This window comes from Elaeis guineensis, chromosome 6, assembly GCF_000442705.2.
Source record: "Elaeis guineensis isolate ETL-2024a chromosome 6, EG11, whole genome shotgun sequence".
NCBI classification, from domain to species: Eukaryota; Viridiplantae; Streptophyta; class Magnoliopsida; order Arecales; family Arecaceae; genus Elaeis; species Elaeis guineensis.
Genome location: NC_025998.2, coordinates 33,668,133 through 33,686,110, shown reverse-complemented (window position 1 = coordinate 33,686,110; position 17,978 = coordinate 33,668,133). Strand labels below are relative to the sequence as shown.

General features: G+C 36.5%; 1 protein-coding gene across 2 annotated transcripts in view; it reads right to left on the bottom strand.

Moving 5' to 3' along the window:
• Nucleotides 1–703: 703 nt before the first annotated feature.
• Nucleotides 704–17,978, bottom strand: part of LOC105046853 (uncharacterized GPI-anchored protein At1g61900) — a 28,325-nt gene continuing 11,050 nt past the window's right edge. For both annotated transcript variants that reach the window (XM_010925590.2, XM_073259461.1), the window contains exons 7-8: nucleotides 15,656–15,700; nucleotides 704–1,177 (exon numbers count right to left, since the gene is read on the bottom strand). In XM_010925590.2, coding sequence (XP_010923892.2) covers nucleotides 1,107–1,177; nucleotides 15,656–15,700 — 116 coding nt within the window. In that variant the 3' untranslated portion in view covers nucleotides 704–1,106. The remainder of the gene's footprint in view (nucleotides 1,178–15,655; nucleotides 15,701–17,978) is intronic.

Genomic DNA, 17,978 nt, shown 5'->3' with positions numbered 1-17,978 from the left:
CCTCTCCATCGGCCCATCCTCCCATTTCGATGGTCTCCCCTCTCTCTCTCTCTTTCTTTCTTATTTAACAACCCTATTGGGTGAACCAAATGAAAGCGGCCCTTCGACCACCGCAGCAAAACACCGCCGACCTTCGAGAGCATCCTCCTCTCTCTCTTTCTTCCCCAACATCAACGTGTGCTATTTTTCACGCCAAAACCTTCCCGATTACCCATCGATCCGATTCGATACGCTTCAAACCATCCGATTCGACACAATTCTAAAAACGCTGTTCTCTATATCTTCTATTTGATCTTTCCATGTATATCTGACTATATAGCTTATAAATACCCTATATATTTTGTGCTTTATTTTCAAATGATACAATAAAATTATTCTTTCTTCAGTTCAGTTTATTACTTCATTATTTATAAATCTTTAACTAATCTATGAATCAAACATGCTTACCAATCTCCCAATATGTTTGCAACATTGCAAACACAAAAATAATATCAAAATAACTAAAGAATTGTAATCTAATTATAGAAAATGTTTATTAGTTTTTTCAAGCTCTAGCTGTAATACCAACGTCTATGGACATCGACCAAAAATCACTATGGTGAACTACACATCCCACTCATCTGTGGGTTTTTTGCAAGAAATCTGATATTAATTTTAGCACCGCCCAACCATTATACTGGCGTCCATGCAGAGACTACAATAATTAGCGGACACCAAGAAGAGATGTTTGTATTGATTGGCTTAAATTTACATTCGATTGCAGACAACGAGATCTAGGAAAATATTCTATGAAGAAGCTCCAAATGGGACCACACATCTCTAAATAATTACATATTTCCTCACTCTGGATTTTTCCCCTCCCTTTGCCAGTATTATTACATTGCTTGCAAGAATCATGGTTGCCAGAACTCCAATAAAAAGCCTGTTGCAGAACGTTGTCTACTGCTGGGCAAAGCCTTCCATTGAATCCTTAGTTTCCAAGATGTGATGAACCAAAAGATCAGCCCAGCAGCACCACAAACCATAACCATCAAGCCTTGTCCCAGCTGTTTGGCAGCATCATCCTTGCAGATATAATAATGATTGAAACTGCCATCTTCGCAGGATCATGAAAGCATTTGAAGAGCTAGTAATAAAGCAATGAACAAGGGAAGCTTCATGTCCATTCCATTTTCACCTGAAAAAGAATACATAAATAACTAGAAATAGAAAGCCAACTTAATCTGGAAAAAGTAACATGACTTGCTAACCTCCTAAACAGCTTTAGACAAAATTGTACCCAAGAGAATAAGAAACAAAGTTTGACGTACAGAGAGCATCTCCAACGGTTTAAACATCTTAAAACTGCACTCACAAATAACATTCATCCAAACTATACCAAATAAAGCTTACAACTGGCATCTATAATGGAAGCATCAGGTGCAATTACAGGCACAAGTAAAATGCCATCATAATTATAAGGTAAGGGGAGGACTGTAAAGGTGTCCAACATCAATTAATGGGGTCTTCAAGGGAGTTTGAGAAAATTAACAGCTTCCATAACGAATGGCATCGATGTGTGACATAGATCAGAGGAGACCATAATCATAACAAACTAGCCTCATTCTATCTACTTGCCGTACTCAAGGATTCTTCCCTACAAAGAGACAATACAAAGTTTTCTAGTTTTCTCCCAGTACCTTCATCTAGTTTTCTCCCAGGTTCTGTTTGATTACATCCATTTCACAACAATACTGGCCCCTTTCCACTGTAGGACCTCCGTTCATTACTATGCAAGAAACATGCCAACTCATTCTGTTCAATTCCCTTCTGTATTAATTTCTGGCAAGAGGTTATCTATTTTACTATATACCAACCTTTCTGTATTTGCATTTATACAATGCTTTTCAGCCTAGGAGCGCTTTATTACCGCATTCCTGAACATATACACTTGCAACATAAAGAATGTCATAAAATTCTCCCAGATTCTCAATAGCAATGATCACATACGACTCCAAAAGCACATCTCAGTTTGAGTTGCTGTTTCATAAGTTCATTTTTTTCATCAATTAATTTACTTCTATAATAGTCAATCCAGAATAGCAAAAAATTTTCACAACAGGCCATCACTTTGGCACCTATCATCAGCCTCTTTCATTTTAAATTCCATCTAGAGTTGCATTCAATATGCTCTATTTTGGTATGGAAGTTTTACACCCTAGAAACAGATTGGAAACTCATTTAACACAATTACTTCTTAAACTTGCTCTCTACCTGGTTCATGACTTCCATAGCCTCAATCATTTCCCCAGGTGAATTTAAACATTGTGTGACTTTTTTCTCCGCAAAATCTTCAAGCAAGTGCAAAAGAAATCAGTCACCTCGCTTTGTGTGACACCAAATAGCAAACCAATTGAAGTGACCTGCTATGAACATGTTATCCAGTTGGAATGCAAGGAAAGGAGTATTTTTAGAAGCAGTGCCACGATGATTAGTATCTAAGTGAGATTTTATCGAAAAATGGCGAGAGTTGTGCAGAGAATTCTTAAATTTGATGCCCAGATTGATGTATGGTGATTAAGTTTCAGATCTAGCAGATGCCTCCTTTCCACCCCAAAATTCGGCAATTATAGTCTGAAAAAAAAAAAAAAAATCGAGAATTGGTAACCAAATGACAAAAGAGATAGAACACTACTTAACGTTGCACTGGCTTCAAAAAAGGAGTTAAACATCACTCTGTCAATGCTGTCAACATCTCACATATGATATGAGATTTCTAACATCTCATCTGGGGTAACTATCAAACTTTTTAATTCCATAAAACTCTGATTCCAAGAAGAAAAACTTATCCAATCTCCAATCTTCCAAAACTTGCTCACATAACAAAATATTCCCATATCTGTACAAAATTTGTCAGGTAAGTAAGATATTATTTTATTATACATTAAAATGTTTCAATATATTAGTTCTCTCATCCTTAATCCCATAACCATCTCTGCTGTCCACTTCTTAGCTCCTCAATCAACCAAGCCAACCACTCTTTCCATCTATTGTCTCTGGCATCACCTCAACTCCAACACCACCACACTCATTGTGATACTACCAAGGAGGTATGCCCCTTTTCCTCACCATCAATTGTCCCCCATTATCCTTGACTCTTAATGAATCATTGGCCCTCATCCCCTCTCCCCCATTCAGTCTTCCATCCTCCCCCTCCAGTCTTCCATCCTGCCCCTTGGTCGCCCAGCGACTCCTCATTCCTCAGGATACAACCCTCCCTCCCCTTCCACAACGAGCATGGGAAACCACTTTAACTCCTTCCCCCCTTCCCTCTTCCCCTCCCCTCTAACCATACTCTAGTTTTAAGTGAATTATGTATTAGTCCTTCTGTTGGTAATGTATTATGACTACCTCAATAATCTTCTTGATTGCATCCTAAAAAATCATGTTTACCTCTATTGCCCCTTTTCTTTTTCAAGAGGTTGTTCTTCTTCATTGTTGAACAAAGAGAAAGGTTATTGACTAAAACATAGTGGCTCAGAAAAATAGTGAACAATGAACGCCATGATTCAGTATTCATAATTCATCATCAAATTATTTAGAAGCAATAGAAAGAAATGGCAAGTGATTTCATCACAACCACCTTAAAAGCAAGATGAATTTCTACAACAGTGAATGGTACAGAATAAGTAAAATGAATGATAAAATTGGAGAAACACAAACCATTTTTAGGGCCATCAAAGGCATGGTGCAAGGTAAAGAGCTCTAAATGAAGCCCCAAGATAGTTTAGACACTGCATTTCTTTGTTTTATGCAACTCACACGTTGGTATTTTCAGCAGTCGCATTACTCATTAACATGCCATGCAAATATCTTATGTCCCCAATCGATCATTAAATAGTCGAGTGTTAGATGAGTCTTGTGAATGTTTGTCTAGTATAAGAGTATTATCTTCCTAATACATTCTGCAAACATTCCAGCTTGACAATGTTAGGTAGAATTTTGCTTCTTTTCTTTTTTATCAAAAGGTAAACTGAGTTTATTCAAATGAAATTAAGTCTATTGACATTTAAAGAAATACTTGTGACAAATATGAGGTGACTACTGAATTTAATATAAAAGTTAAATAAATGATATACTCTCTCCCTCCCTCCATCCCTCTTCAATGACTTTATGACAAGTGTGTCAACCCATTAAACCATCATTCAATATTTCAACTGCAGGTGAACCGGGTGACCCGCATTTAGAGGTACCAGTTCTTGTCACCCAGACCCTAAAACCCAGTGAAAATCCCCTAAAAATTTGGGCTGCACAAGTTTTCTCTTTTCATTATTTTCGCTTATCTTTTCCATTTTATTTCTCAGAAAATCATTAATCTTGCCTCTGAAGCTAAGATCATTAAAGATTTAAATGTTTAAGTGTACCAAAAAAAGATCAAAGTATGGTGCTTGCTTCCACAATGGAAACTGGAGCAATACATTCTCAATATACCTGAAAAGTATTGGAATTTCTATATCGGGGCATGCATGTATGTTTCAAAATTTTTCTTTTCTAAACATGACAGCAGAATAGAAAATTAAAACTCCTTTTAATCTATATCATGCATGCATAAAACATAAACCACTAGAATCTACTTCATATACTGAAATTGAACATATGCTGAAATTGATCATGTGATCGAATCACATACCTGTTTCGTAATTCTTTTCTTCAAATTTGGATCTGGAAGAGAAGAGGCTCTCTCTTAACCGCACAAGTGTCCGACCTCTACGAGTATCCACTCAGGATCAGCCTGGAACAGCCCTCTTAAAATTGATTTTTCTTCTCCAAGAAAAATCAGCCTGTGAATCTGAACGAAGTTTGGATCGCGAACAACTCTTTGATCCTTTTCTTGATCTTTCTTCTTCTCTTGCTTTTTCTTCTCTAGATTATGAAGCAACCAGGGAGAAAAAACCAACAATCAAGTAGAACGCCCAAACCCCTTTTAGGCGTGAAGATGAAGGACGTCCAAGGTGTGGAACGTTGGACCTCCAAAGGAGAAGAGAGGGGAGAAGAAAAGAAGGGCGTGGAGCTCTCCAAAAAGGGCGTGGGACTGCTGGTTGAAGTGTCTAAGGATCTTAAGGGAGGTCCCTTTAAATAGGCATAAGGTTTGAATCCTATTTAAAGCCAAACAAGCACTTAATACAAGTCCTACTTGCATTAGGTTTCTTTATAACTTAAGTTATTTGATTTTCTTTAGAAAACCTATTAGGCACCAACAATTGGATCCCTTGCACCCACAAAATCACACCCCCTTTTGCACCCAAGAGACGCCCCATAAAAGATCCACATGCCCTCTAATGAATGGACACGCCCAACTTGATCAAATCAAATGGCACCCTAAGAAAACTATCAAGAAAATTAATTAAGGACTTGCACCCTTAATTCATTTGATCCAAAATCTTAGGCACCCAACAATTGGAGCCCAATGAATCTAATTCATTTAGGTTATTAGCAGATAATTAAGTTTGAATTAATCTTATCAAATAAGAAATTCAAACGTAAAAAGAAAATTGAGTCCAACCATGTGCTAGCAAAATTACCCTAAACCCAATAGGATTTCTCTAAACCCAATTGAGACTTCATAAGTCCAATTGCTTATTCCAGATCTAATCTCTTTGTTGTGTGACCTCATAGATTCAATTCTATCTGATAGTGAGATATACAATGATCTCTATTATTGTATCATTGACCAATAGGATTTCTCTAAATCCAATTGAGACTTCATAAATCCAATTGCTTATTCCAGATCTAATTCTTTTATTGTGTGACTCCATAGATTTAATTCTATCTGATAATGAGATATACAATGATCTCTATCATTGTATCATTGAAATGCTTTTCAATGGATCGAAACAATTTCACTCTAACTCATCAAGAATTATCGATCCTGAGCAATCCTAGTAAGCTCTCATAATCCACTAGTAACACCTAGCAATATATAGTAGCAACCCAGTAGAACCAAAAACGAACCTCAAAATATAGTTAACGTGTGATTCAGTCTCTCTACGTGAGTCTCGACTAGATGACAGGTCATGGATATATCGTCAAACCTCATCATTAGTCATATGATAAATTCGATCAGCTCAACTCCAATTATGATCCATATGGAAACTCCTTTCCAACAATCACACTGCTTTGGCCACAGACTTTCGGACTTAGCCTCTCAAAATCCCATAGGACGCTCCTTTCTATCAAGGTCGATAGATTCCATTTTGATGCGCACCCTACTCTTATAGTGGACCAACTGTCACTAATATCCATTACAAGAGCTCATTGAGACCATGTTTATGTGTCAGTCAAACTCCAACAACCTCACTACGAGCAGTCGTACCATCTCAAATCAAAAGATCATTCATACAACTATAGCATCGAGACAATCACTGACGATCGAGTAGAAATCCAAATGATCTCTCATATGGTCATGCTCAATACTAGTTCTCTAACAACTACTCGTACTCGTCGCTCAGTGTCTCTACACTGTACATCAGAGACTCATTTACCCCACAGGAAGCGATTTGTGCATCAGTCTATCCGGATCAATCACTGTCCTCATGATGATACTATGATCGGGAGCATTTAGGAATTAAATACATGTCTCTAATTCTCAACACTTTAAAAATATATATCGAAATATTAATTCCATGAACGATTTAAGGACACATCATACTTGCATGAAAAATAAACTTGCCCTTTTATTGATCAAATCAATGTATTAAGTACAAAATTGTGTTCTAGCTTTATTACAATATGTCAGCCATATTGACTTCTAGGACATACATCTCACAATCTCCCACTTGGACTAAAGTCAATTGGCCACTAATCTAAATCCCATCTTCTCAAGGTGGACTTTCATTTTCAGGTGGCTCAATTACTTTGTCAGTGGATCTATCACGTTATCCGCAGAGTTTACTTCTCGCATCTCGACATGTTTCTTTTCGAAGTAGTCGCATATGATATGATACTGCCGCTTGATGTGCTTTGATTTCTGATGAGACCTCGACTCCTTAGCAAGTGCTATGGTTCAAAAAATTTGTTGCGAAACTTAGGATTATGATATCGGATGCCATACAAAAGCCTTCCTTTGCAGCATCCGATGCAGCGACATATTCAGCCTCTATGATCGAATCTGCTATGATGGGTTGCTTGAAACTCTTCCAGCTGACTGCGTCATCATTACAAATAAACACATATCCTGACGTAGACTTTCTATCATCAGAATCAGACAAAGTCTGAATCAGTATACCCCTCTATTCGCAACTCAGAACCTCTTCCAAAGATCAAGAACAAATCCTTAGTTTTTCTTAAGTACTTAAGGATATTCTTCACAGCTATCCAGTGCTCCTCGCCTGAATTCGACTGATATCTACTCGTGACACTCACAGTAAGGATAATATCAGATCGAGTACACAGCATAGCATACATGAGGCTCCCTATGGCTGAGGCATAAAGAATCCTACTCATGCGCTGAACTTCCTCAAATGTGGTCGGACACATCGTCTTAAAAAGATTAATACCATACTTAAGTAATAGTCCTCTTTTAGAGTTTTTCATGCTGAACATCTTCAACACCTTCTCTATGTACAGCTTTTGTGACAGGCCTATCATTCTTTTAGATCTATCTCTGTAGACCTTTATTCCAAAAATATAGGATGCTTCCCCTAGATCTTTCATGGAGAATTCCTTAGACAACCATCTTTTGATCGTGTCAATATGGAAATATCATTCCCAATGAGGAGAATATCATCCACGTACAATATGAGAAATATTATTGTGCTCCCACTGATCTTTTTATAAACACAAGGTTTCACTTCGTTTTTGATGAAATCAAATGATTTGATCACATCATCAAAATGATGATTCCAACTCCGAGAAGCTTACTTTAATCCGTATATGAACCTTTGCGGCTTGCAGACTCTGTGATCACCGTCACCAGATGTGAAACCCAAAGACTGCTCCACATAGATATCTTCTTCAAGATATCCATTCAGAAAAGTAGTTTTTACATCTATCTGTCATATTTCATAATCATAATAAGCTGCAATAGCAAGCAGAGTGCGGATGAATTTCAGTATGGCTACAGGTGAAGATTTCTTGATAGTCAATGCCCTCGCATTGACTATAACATTTTGCCACAAGCCTAGCTTTATAGGTCTCTATCTTACCATCGGCACCTATTTTCCTTTTATAGATCTATTTACACCCAATGGGTACTATACCCTCAGGTGGATCCACTAAGGTCCATACTTGGTTCGAATGCATCAAATCAATTTCTGACTTCATCGCATCTAACCATTTTTCGAAATCGATGTCAGACATCGCCTCATCAAAGATATTAGGATCATCACCATAACCTTTATCTTCCATAAGGAATATTTTCTTTACTTCCTCCGTAAGCATACCCATGTACCTTTCAGGAGGTCGGAAGACCCTGCTAGATCTACGAGATGATAGAAGAACGTCAACTACTGGCTCATGAATAATAGATTTTTGAGGATCTATAACTCTTTGCTCTTCAGAGACCTCTTCGAGCTCAACTAACCTCCCACTGCCACCATTCTAAATAAACTATTTTTCTAGGAATATGACATTCTGACTCACAATCACATTGTGATCTTATGAAAAGTAGTATTCCATTGATTTTTTTGGATACCCTATGAAACAAACTATTACAGATCTATCCTCTAATTTATCAGCCATCTGTCTCTTGACATAGATCGGACATCTCTAAGTTTTAAGATAACCTAGACTCAACTTCTTACCGTACCATATCTGATATGATGTAGTAGGAATGGATTTTGATGGAACCTATTCTACAAGTGAATGGCAGTTAATAAGGCATGTCCCAAAGATATAAGGATAGATCAATGAAGCTCATCATGGATCTGACCATATCTAATAGGATCCTGTTCCTCCTTTCGGATACATCGTTGAGCTGAGGTATTTCGAAAGAAATCCATTGAGAGACTATGCCGTTGTCTTTAAAATATTTCAAAAATTTTCGACTAAGATATTCACCTCTTCGATCAGATCGAAGAACCTTAATGAATTTGCTTGTTTGTTTTTCTACTTCATTTCTAAATTTTTTGAACTTTTCAAAGACTTCAGACTTGTGTTTCATCAGATACACATACCTATACCTAGACAAATCATCGGTAAAGATAATGAAGTAACAATAACCACCCCTGGCCTGTATATCAAATGATCCATAAACATCGGTGTACCAAGGCAAATAACTCAGTGGCCCTTTCTCCATATCGTACAAAGGATAACTTGACCATTTTTTTTCGAAGGCAAGATTCGCAAGCTGGATACGACTCTGGATGAAGAGAGCCAAGGATCCCATTCTTTTTCAGTTTGTTTATCCTGTCCTCTCTAATATGACCTAGTCTATGATGCCACAAGTATTTCTAGTTAATTTCATCTCTGAATCTCTTTTGACCGACGGCACTCACTATTTGCTCGTTCAAATTCACATTCGCATCAACATGCAAATGATATAAACCGTCAATTAAAAGATCTCGTGCAACTAATTTATTTCGTAAATAAATAGAACAAAAATCTTTATTGAAATTAAATTCAAAACCTTCCTGTGCTAGCACAGACACGGAAATCAAATTCTGACTAGCTACAGGAACAAAATAAGTCTTTTAAATCTAATCTAAATCCTGACGGTAATTGAAGAAGATAAGTGACGACTTCTGTAGTAACTTTTGCTCCATTGTCGATCCAAAAGATCATGTCACCTTTCCTCAATCTCCTATTTTTTATTAGACCCTGCATTGAGGTAGATATATGAGCACTCGAACCAGAGTCCAATACCCAACTATAAGTAAAAAAAACTGTAAAGTTAGATTCAATTACGAGCATAATTTCTGAAGGTTTATCACCCTTTTTGGTCTTTAGACTCTCCAGATAGAATGGACAGTTCCTTCTTTAGTGGCCTTCAGCATCATAGTGAAAACACTTTCCCTCTGCTTCAGCCTTCTTTGGAACGTCCTTCTTTGGCTTACTCTCTTTCTTCTACTTCTTAACGGATTTAGTCTTCTGCTTCCAACTAGACTTTCTCTTAGAAGAAATCCGCTCCACAGCGAGAACAATGCCTTTTGAACTCTTCAAGGTCCCTTTCGTAGTGACCAACATGTTGACCAGTTCGAATATAGTGCAACCGAATTTGTCCATATCAAAATTTACAATAAATTGACTATATGAACTCATAAGGGATTGAAGAATTAAATCCATCTGCAATTCCTTTTGCATATTAAACCCAAGCTTCCCAAGCTCCTCGATATCCTTGATCACTATCATACAGTGCTCATGAACTGACTGCCCTTCACGCATCTTCAAATTGAAGTCTCTTGAACACTTCGAAGCATGCTATAAGGCTCTGCTCACCATACAACTCTTATAGGTGAGTTATCATAGCCCTGACAGTGGGCATATGCTCATGCCGACTTTGCAACTCATTTAACATAGAAGCCAGCACATAGCACTTAATCCTACTATCTTCATTCGTTTACTTTTCATAAGCAGCTCTTTGCGCAGTAGTAGGACGATTTGGTAACATTAGGGGTTCCTCGTCGAGTACATGACCTAGTTTTTCAGAAGTTAAGACAATCTTGAGATTTCTTAGCCAGTCTTTATAGTTTGTTCCGGTCAAACGATTGGATTCAAGGATGTGGGCTAGAGGGTTTGAGGCTGACATTGTTTAACTGCGAGAGTAGAGATTCAAGTTAGATTTTTATACTTTAAAATTATATTTGCTTCTAGGAACTTTAAGATGCAAACAATGACTCTCACTAATTTTTCAGATCCCTCCACTCTCCGACTGAAAAATGAAAACTCTAATGCAACAAAAGATTCCTAGTAGGTGCTGTCCTATCGATGTCATGTCCCTCACCTAACAGTTATTGGTAACACGCACATCGATCCGTAGACAACTCTTTGTCCAGATACTTCTCTAAGCATGTTGCAGCGACTTGATCTCCAAGTCATATAGGCTCACCAACAATTATTGACCACACTCCTTAATTAAGCCCGACCCACTATTCACAAGCAGATGCAAACCGTCATTGGGTCCCTCATCTAACAGTTATTGGATCCAACCCCATCCTTACCCTAGAGCAACTCTATGCTAATAGTAGTTGCATGTTTTCGGTACAACTGAATCACTGTAACCAATCGAGAACAATCAACACCAGTAGCACACCCACACATCTACAACAATGGAAGACTTATGGACTTAATTTTTGTGGAGAGATTTGGATTTAGATCTTATCTAATCAATCATCGTATGACTGATCTAATTGGCATGGACTAAACCAAAACGCCAAGCAACCTTATTGAAGATCCAATCTTCCAAATTAACCAGATAAGTGGAGATAGGTGGGAGTCTCCCCTTTGCTTTCCTTAGACACCAATAAATTGGTCCGATCAATTAACGAAACCAATTAAATAACCACCTCTCAATTACTTGCCTTAAACACCAATAAGTCAGTTGGTCCAAATAGATTAACTTAGACGAATCAGGCTCAAGCCATCGAGCCGAATTAGATCCTTAAGTTAATCGATTCTATATATGAAATTTAATCGATTTGATCAACAACAATTATATGATCATATAACTTAATTGGTCTAACCGTAATCAACACTTGACTTGGTTTGATCAATTATTTAATCGAATTAGACCCATATCATTCAAATCAAAAATCTTAGATGCAATCTAATTACATGACCTAATTTTTGATTTTTCATAACCAATATCCTCATGTATAAACACAAATTTCAGATTCCAAAACTAAATTTCAAATCTAAATTCTTTGCATGAAATGTAAGTTTTAAATCATAAAAACAAATTTCAGATTTAACATACAAACATATATCTCATGTATGTATGCAAAATTCAGATCTAAACTAAAATTTAGATCATAACATGATATCATATATCTCATATACAAATCATGAAACATACTGAGAACAATTTTATGATCTAAATATGCAATCATATATCTCATACATGAATCATGAATTAGGTCAAATAAAATTTCAGATTTATGCATGCATCTATATATCACATAATTATGAACTAAAAACCGTTTCAGAACAAAATTCAGATCTATACATGCTTTGACATATCAACTATATGTTCTAAAATCAAACATAAAATAAATTTTCGATTCAAAATATTCATCTATACATCTCATATATAAAGAAAAAATCAGATTTTGAAATTCTTTTCAAAACATGTCAATTTCATGCATATAAAGCCCGTGGCTCTGATACCACTGTTGGAATTTCTATATCGAGGCATGCATGTATGTTTCAAAATTTTTCTTTTCTAAATATGATAACGGAATAGAAAATTAAAACTCCTTTTAATCTATATCATGCATGCATAAAACATAAACCACTAGGATCTACTTCATTTGCTGAAATTGAACATATGCTGAAATTAATCATATGATCAAATCACATATCTGTTTCGTAATTCCTTTCTTCAAATTTGGATTTGGAAGAGAAGAGACTCTCTTAGCCGTGCAAGTACCCGACCTCTACAGGTCAGGATCAGTCTAGAACAGCCCTATTGGAATTGATTTTTTTTTTTCAAAAAAAATCAACCTGCGAATCTGAACGAAACCTGGATCGCGATCAACTCTTTGATCCTTTCCTTGATCTTTCTTCTTCTCTTTTTCTCTTACTTTTTCTTCCCTAGATTATGAAGCAACCAGGGAGAAGAAACCAGCAATCAAGTGGAACACCCAAATCCCTTTTGGGCATGAAGATGGAGAACGTCCAAGGTGTGGGACGTTAGACCTCCAAGGGAGAAGAGAGGGGAGAAGAAAAAAGGGGCACGGGGCTCTCCAAAGGGGGCATAGGGCTGCTGGTTGAAGTGTCTAAGGATCTTAGGGGAGATCTCTTTAAATAGGCATAAGGTTTGAATCCTATTCAAAACTAAACAAGCACTTAATACAAGTCCTACTTACATTAGGTTTCTTTATAACTTAAATTATTTGACTTCCTTTAGGAAACCTATTAAGCGCCAACAATTGGAGCCCTTGCACCCACAAAATCACACCCCCTTTTGCACTCAAGGGACGTCCCATAAAAGATCCACACGCCCTCTAATGAATGGACACGTCCAACTTGATCAAATCAAGTGACGCCCAAAGAAAACTATCAAGAAAATTAATTAAGGACTTGCACCCTTAATTCATTTGATCCAAAACCTTAGGCATCCAACAATTGGAGTCCAATGAATCTAATTCATTTAGGTTATTAGCAGGTAATTAAGTTTGAATTAATTTTATTAAATAAGAAATTCAAACGTAAAGAGAAAATTGGGTCCAACCATGTGCTAGCAAGATTACCCTGAATCCAGTAGAATTTTTCTAAATCCAATTGAGACTTCATAAGCCCAATTGCTTATTCCAAGTCTAATCCCTTTGTTGTGTGACCCCATAGCTTCAATTTTATCTGATAGTGAGATATACAATGATCTCTATCATTGTATCATTGAAACTCTTTTCAATGGGTCGAAACAATTTCACTCTAACTCATCAAGGATTGTCGATCATGAGCAATCCTAATGAGCTCTCACAATTTACCAGTGACACCTAACAGTATATAGTGGCAACCCAGTAAAACCAAAAACGAACCTTAAAGTGTAGTTAACGTGTGATTCAGTCCCTCTATCGTGAGTTCCAACTAGATGACAGGTCATGAATAAATCGTCGAACCTCATCATCAGTCATATGATAAATTCGATCAACTCAAGTCCAATTGTGATCCATATAAAAAATTTTTTCCAACAATCACACTGCTGTGACCACACTCTCGGACTTAGCCTCTCAAATCCCATAGGACTACTTTCTATCAAGATCGATAGATTCCATCTTGATACGTACTCTACTCCTACAGTGGATCAACTGTCGCGAACATTCACTACAAAGGCTCATTGAGATCATATTTATGTATCAGTCAAACTCCAGCAGCCTCACTGCGAGTAGTCGTACTATCTCAGATCAAAGAACCATTCACACAACTACAACATCGAGACAATCACTGACGATCGAGTAAAAATTCAAGTGATCTCTTGTATGATCACGCTCAGTACTAATTGTTCTCTAACAACTACCAACACTCATCGCTCAGTGTCTCTACACTATAGATCAGAGACTCATTTACCCCGAAGGAAGTGATTTGTGTGCCGGTCTATCCGAATCGATCATCGTTCTCATGATGATACTATGATCGAGGACATTTAGGAATTAAATACATGTATCTAATTTTCAACACTTTGAGAATATATATCGAAATGTTAATTCTATGGACGATTCAAAAACACATCATACTTGAATGAAAAATAAACTTGCCATTTTATTGATCAAATCAATGTATTAAGTACAAAATTGTGTTCTAGCTTTATTACAATGTGTTAGCCATATTAACTTCTAGGACATACATCTAACAAAAAGATATGTATTTTTTTATTTTTGCAATAAAAAAACTTCAGAAAAAAAGACATGCCACAACTTCCATGAATTAGGCCATCTCATGGAAGCCTCAAAATAGGGGAAAGATTACCCTGATTTATTTAAAATATGTTATTCAATTATTTTAAAACCATATCAAAAAAGAACATTCATGTCAAGGTGCATGTTGCTACCAACATAAAAAAAAGAAAGAAAAAATAATAATGCATCCTACTACTGAGTTATCTTGATTCAGATACACGCTTGATGTATAAATAAAATGTATAGAATTTCATATTTTAATTTTCTGCTTTAAATAAAAAAATTAAAAGAATTTCTAAAACATGAAATACATCTAATACCATGTATCAAAAAAGATTCAAAGTAACATATGGAAATGACAAAATTCCTTCAAGTCATAAATCATGGCCCACTGAATTGCTTTCTGTAAATTATAAATGACCTGTTAAAGATTTCTCAATCTAGTGACTTATTGGTCTAAATGCTTTTTAGTTAGAACTTAAATATACATGTAATAAACTAGACCTTTTCTTTAGCTTTACAATATTACTATAGAAAATTTACAAGGGAATTGGTTATTTTGCATTTTTTTAGAGTTTATTTCACCATGTGACCCATGGCATAGGTTCAAAATATGGAACAACCTCTTCGCATGAGAGAGCAACGCTGCATACATCTGACCCTTCCCAAACCTGACAATGCTAGGAACCTCATGCACTAGGATGCCTTTTTTTCATGTGACCCATGACACTGAGTGCCAATAATCCCACTTGGCAGCTAGAAGCGCGCTATAAGGTGGTGGGAAGAGATAAGAGGTGATGCTCCACTAGTAAAGGGGCTGAGTGGCATCTGATGCCTGAAGCAGGACTTAACATGCACTAATTGGATACGTGGCATCATGTCAACAGATGCCTTCTGTGGGGAAAAAGACATATCCTGATTCCTAAAAATGTGGGACCAAAAATTCAAAACAGAGATACTTTTTGAGTTAATGCTATATTTTTCCAAATGTGCATCATGATTCGAATATGAAAATTCAAACAAAAAACAGAACCTCATGATAATCCTTTCAGAAATCAATGGAAGAGTAAGCCACATGAAGGTGGGTGAAGAAAAACATTTAGAATAGCAATCATGATACTAACCAATGTGTGCAGATGTTGCAGCTGGAAGTGCCGGCAAGTTGACAGCTGCATAAATCAAGAGAACATGCAGGTTACATGACACAAAATGAAAAGGAAAAAAATGGATTTTTAAATCAGGAGTGCACAATTTATCATGCATGAAATCAGTTCCACATGCAAGCAAAGATGCATTTGTGGCTTCAAGAACTCATTTACTCGATTAGTTTCATTAATTGTCAAGCATTCAATAAGAAAGGTTGTCTAAGCAGAATTACACACAAACTGCTGTTTTGCGATGCAAAAGCATGGTTTTACCAAGTCTCACAGACACACTGCCAATGTGGAACAATTAGGCCCCCAAAAAGGTTTCAATTCTGAATTTAGGTCTAGAAAAATATAGCTGGACCCAAGGTTCGCTGTCTCGGTACCAGATTCTGTATGGATACCATCCTATTATAGTGCTAATATACCCAAAATGGCACCTGATTGGTATTCTGAGTATCAATACAGCCTCCGTTCCATATACCGCTTTGATATTGGTATGGTATAGTAAATTTGGTATACACCGGTACCAACCGGTATGGGAAACCTTAACTGAACCAAACCCAATCTTATCAAATAACAAACTAAGGCATGGAATTAATTTTTAGGAACTCAACTCGATCTGGACTAAATAGTTTACCCCATATATAATGCAAAGTTTTACTCTCATATTCTAAACATTCTCACAAAATTTCTTATCAATACTTTGAAGCTATGAGATTAATGAATATTTTTGAGAACATAAAGGAAATTTGACTAGGCCAATAATACACACCTGTTTGTGACCTGGACTTAAGACTCGAACTATACCAAACATATTGAGCATCAGAAGGGTATAGGCCAGAGTATACCAGGATCCAACACATGGAGCTAATGAATCTTATCTAGCACCCAGACCTGCACTTTGACAGAGGTTCTTGGATGGATAGTGTTTGGACAGGAATTTAGACCAGAACAACCAATGATGCAGGTTGGACTTTGTAGGTTACCAGACCAGACCCAAGCATATAGCATCCCTAACTAAATGGACTGCTTGATATTTGAGCAAATTATATCAAACTAAATATCAACTATCAAAAAGATTGGCTTACCTTGGTCGAAGTTACAGGTTGCAAGTAACTCATAAAATCACAGGGGTATTAGCAGTTGTCTCTTATTAGGGTACTGTATGGTCATTTAACATTTTAATGACCATGTTACTAAACAAACTCATGTCACTCATTACCTTGAACAAAGCTGAAATCAACATATAAGCCCATCAAATCTTTTCTGGAAGAAAACTGCATGGTGCACATTTCACGATCCAAAGCAAAGATGATAGGGGAAAGAAGAAGAAGAAACAAGTCAGATATTTGTATGGCTCATGGACACTTGTTGCAGGAAGATGTTGGAGCCAGAGGTTCAGATGCAAAGGACCAAGGAGATATAGTACTTAAAGAAGAAAACTTAAAAAAAAAAAAGAAAATAAAATAAAAGAAAAACAAACAATGCTTAAGCTACTACTATCAATGCATCAAGCGATCACAAAAGCATGCAATATTGGATAAAATGTTTGAGTTTTTATATTTTCCTTTTTTCAGCATATAATAGAAAAATAAAAAACTTCTCTCAATATAACCAACATATAACTAACATACGTGCATAGATTACTGATTAAAAAAAATAAAAAAGATGTTTACATGCATGTACATATATATGACCATGCTATCATATCTATATTTTAAGAATGCCCGGTCAGATTCCCATATTTGTGCCACCAAGTGACACCATTGCCCATGTCAACTTAGCTCTATGCTTTAATTCAGGAAGATGTGTGTTGAAAATTTTTTATGTTACAGGTTACAAATAATTCATATCACTGGGGTATTAGCAGTATTTTTGGAGGGTATGGTATGGTCATTTAATTTTTTTTAAGTTGTCCCCTATGTCACCAAATAAACTCATGTAACTTACTACCTTACATGAAGCTGAGATGAATACATATAAGCCCACCAAATCTTTTGCGGAATAGAACTGCACATTTTGGTGAACGTTTTACAATCAAAGCAAAGATGGCAGGGGAAAGAAGAAAAAGGAACAAGTAAAATAGACATTTGTGTGGCTTATGGACAAAAACTTGTTGCAGGAAGATGTCAGAAGCTTGGATGCAAAGGGCCAAGTAGATATGGTACTTGAAGAAAATTTCTCACAAAACTTAAACAAACAGTGCTCCAGCTACTATTAGAATTGCATCAAGCAAGCATACAAGGACACTGGCCCTATTGCACTCACAAGTGGAAGTTCATAAATCTATTACATGACA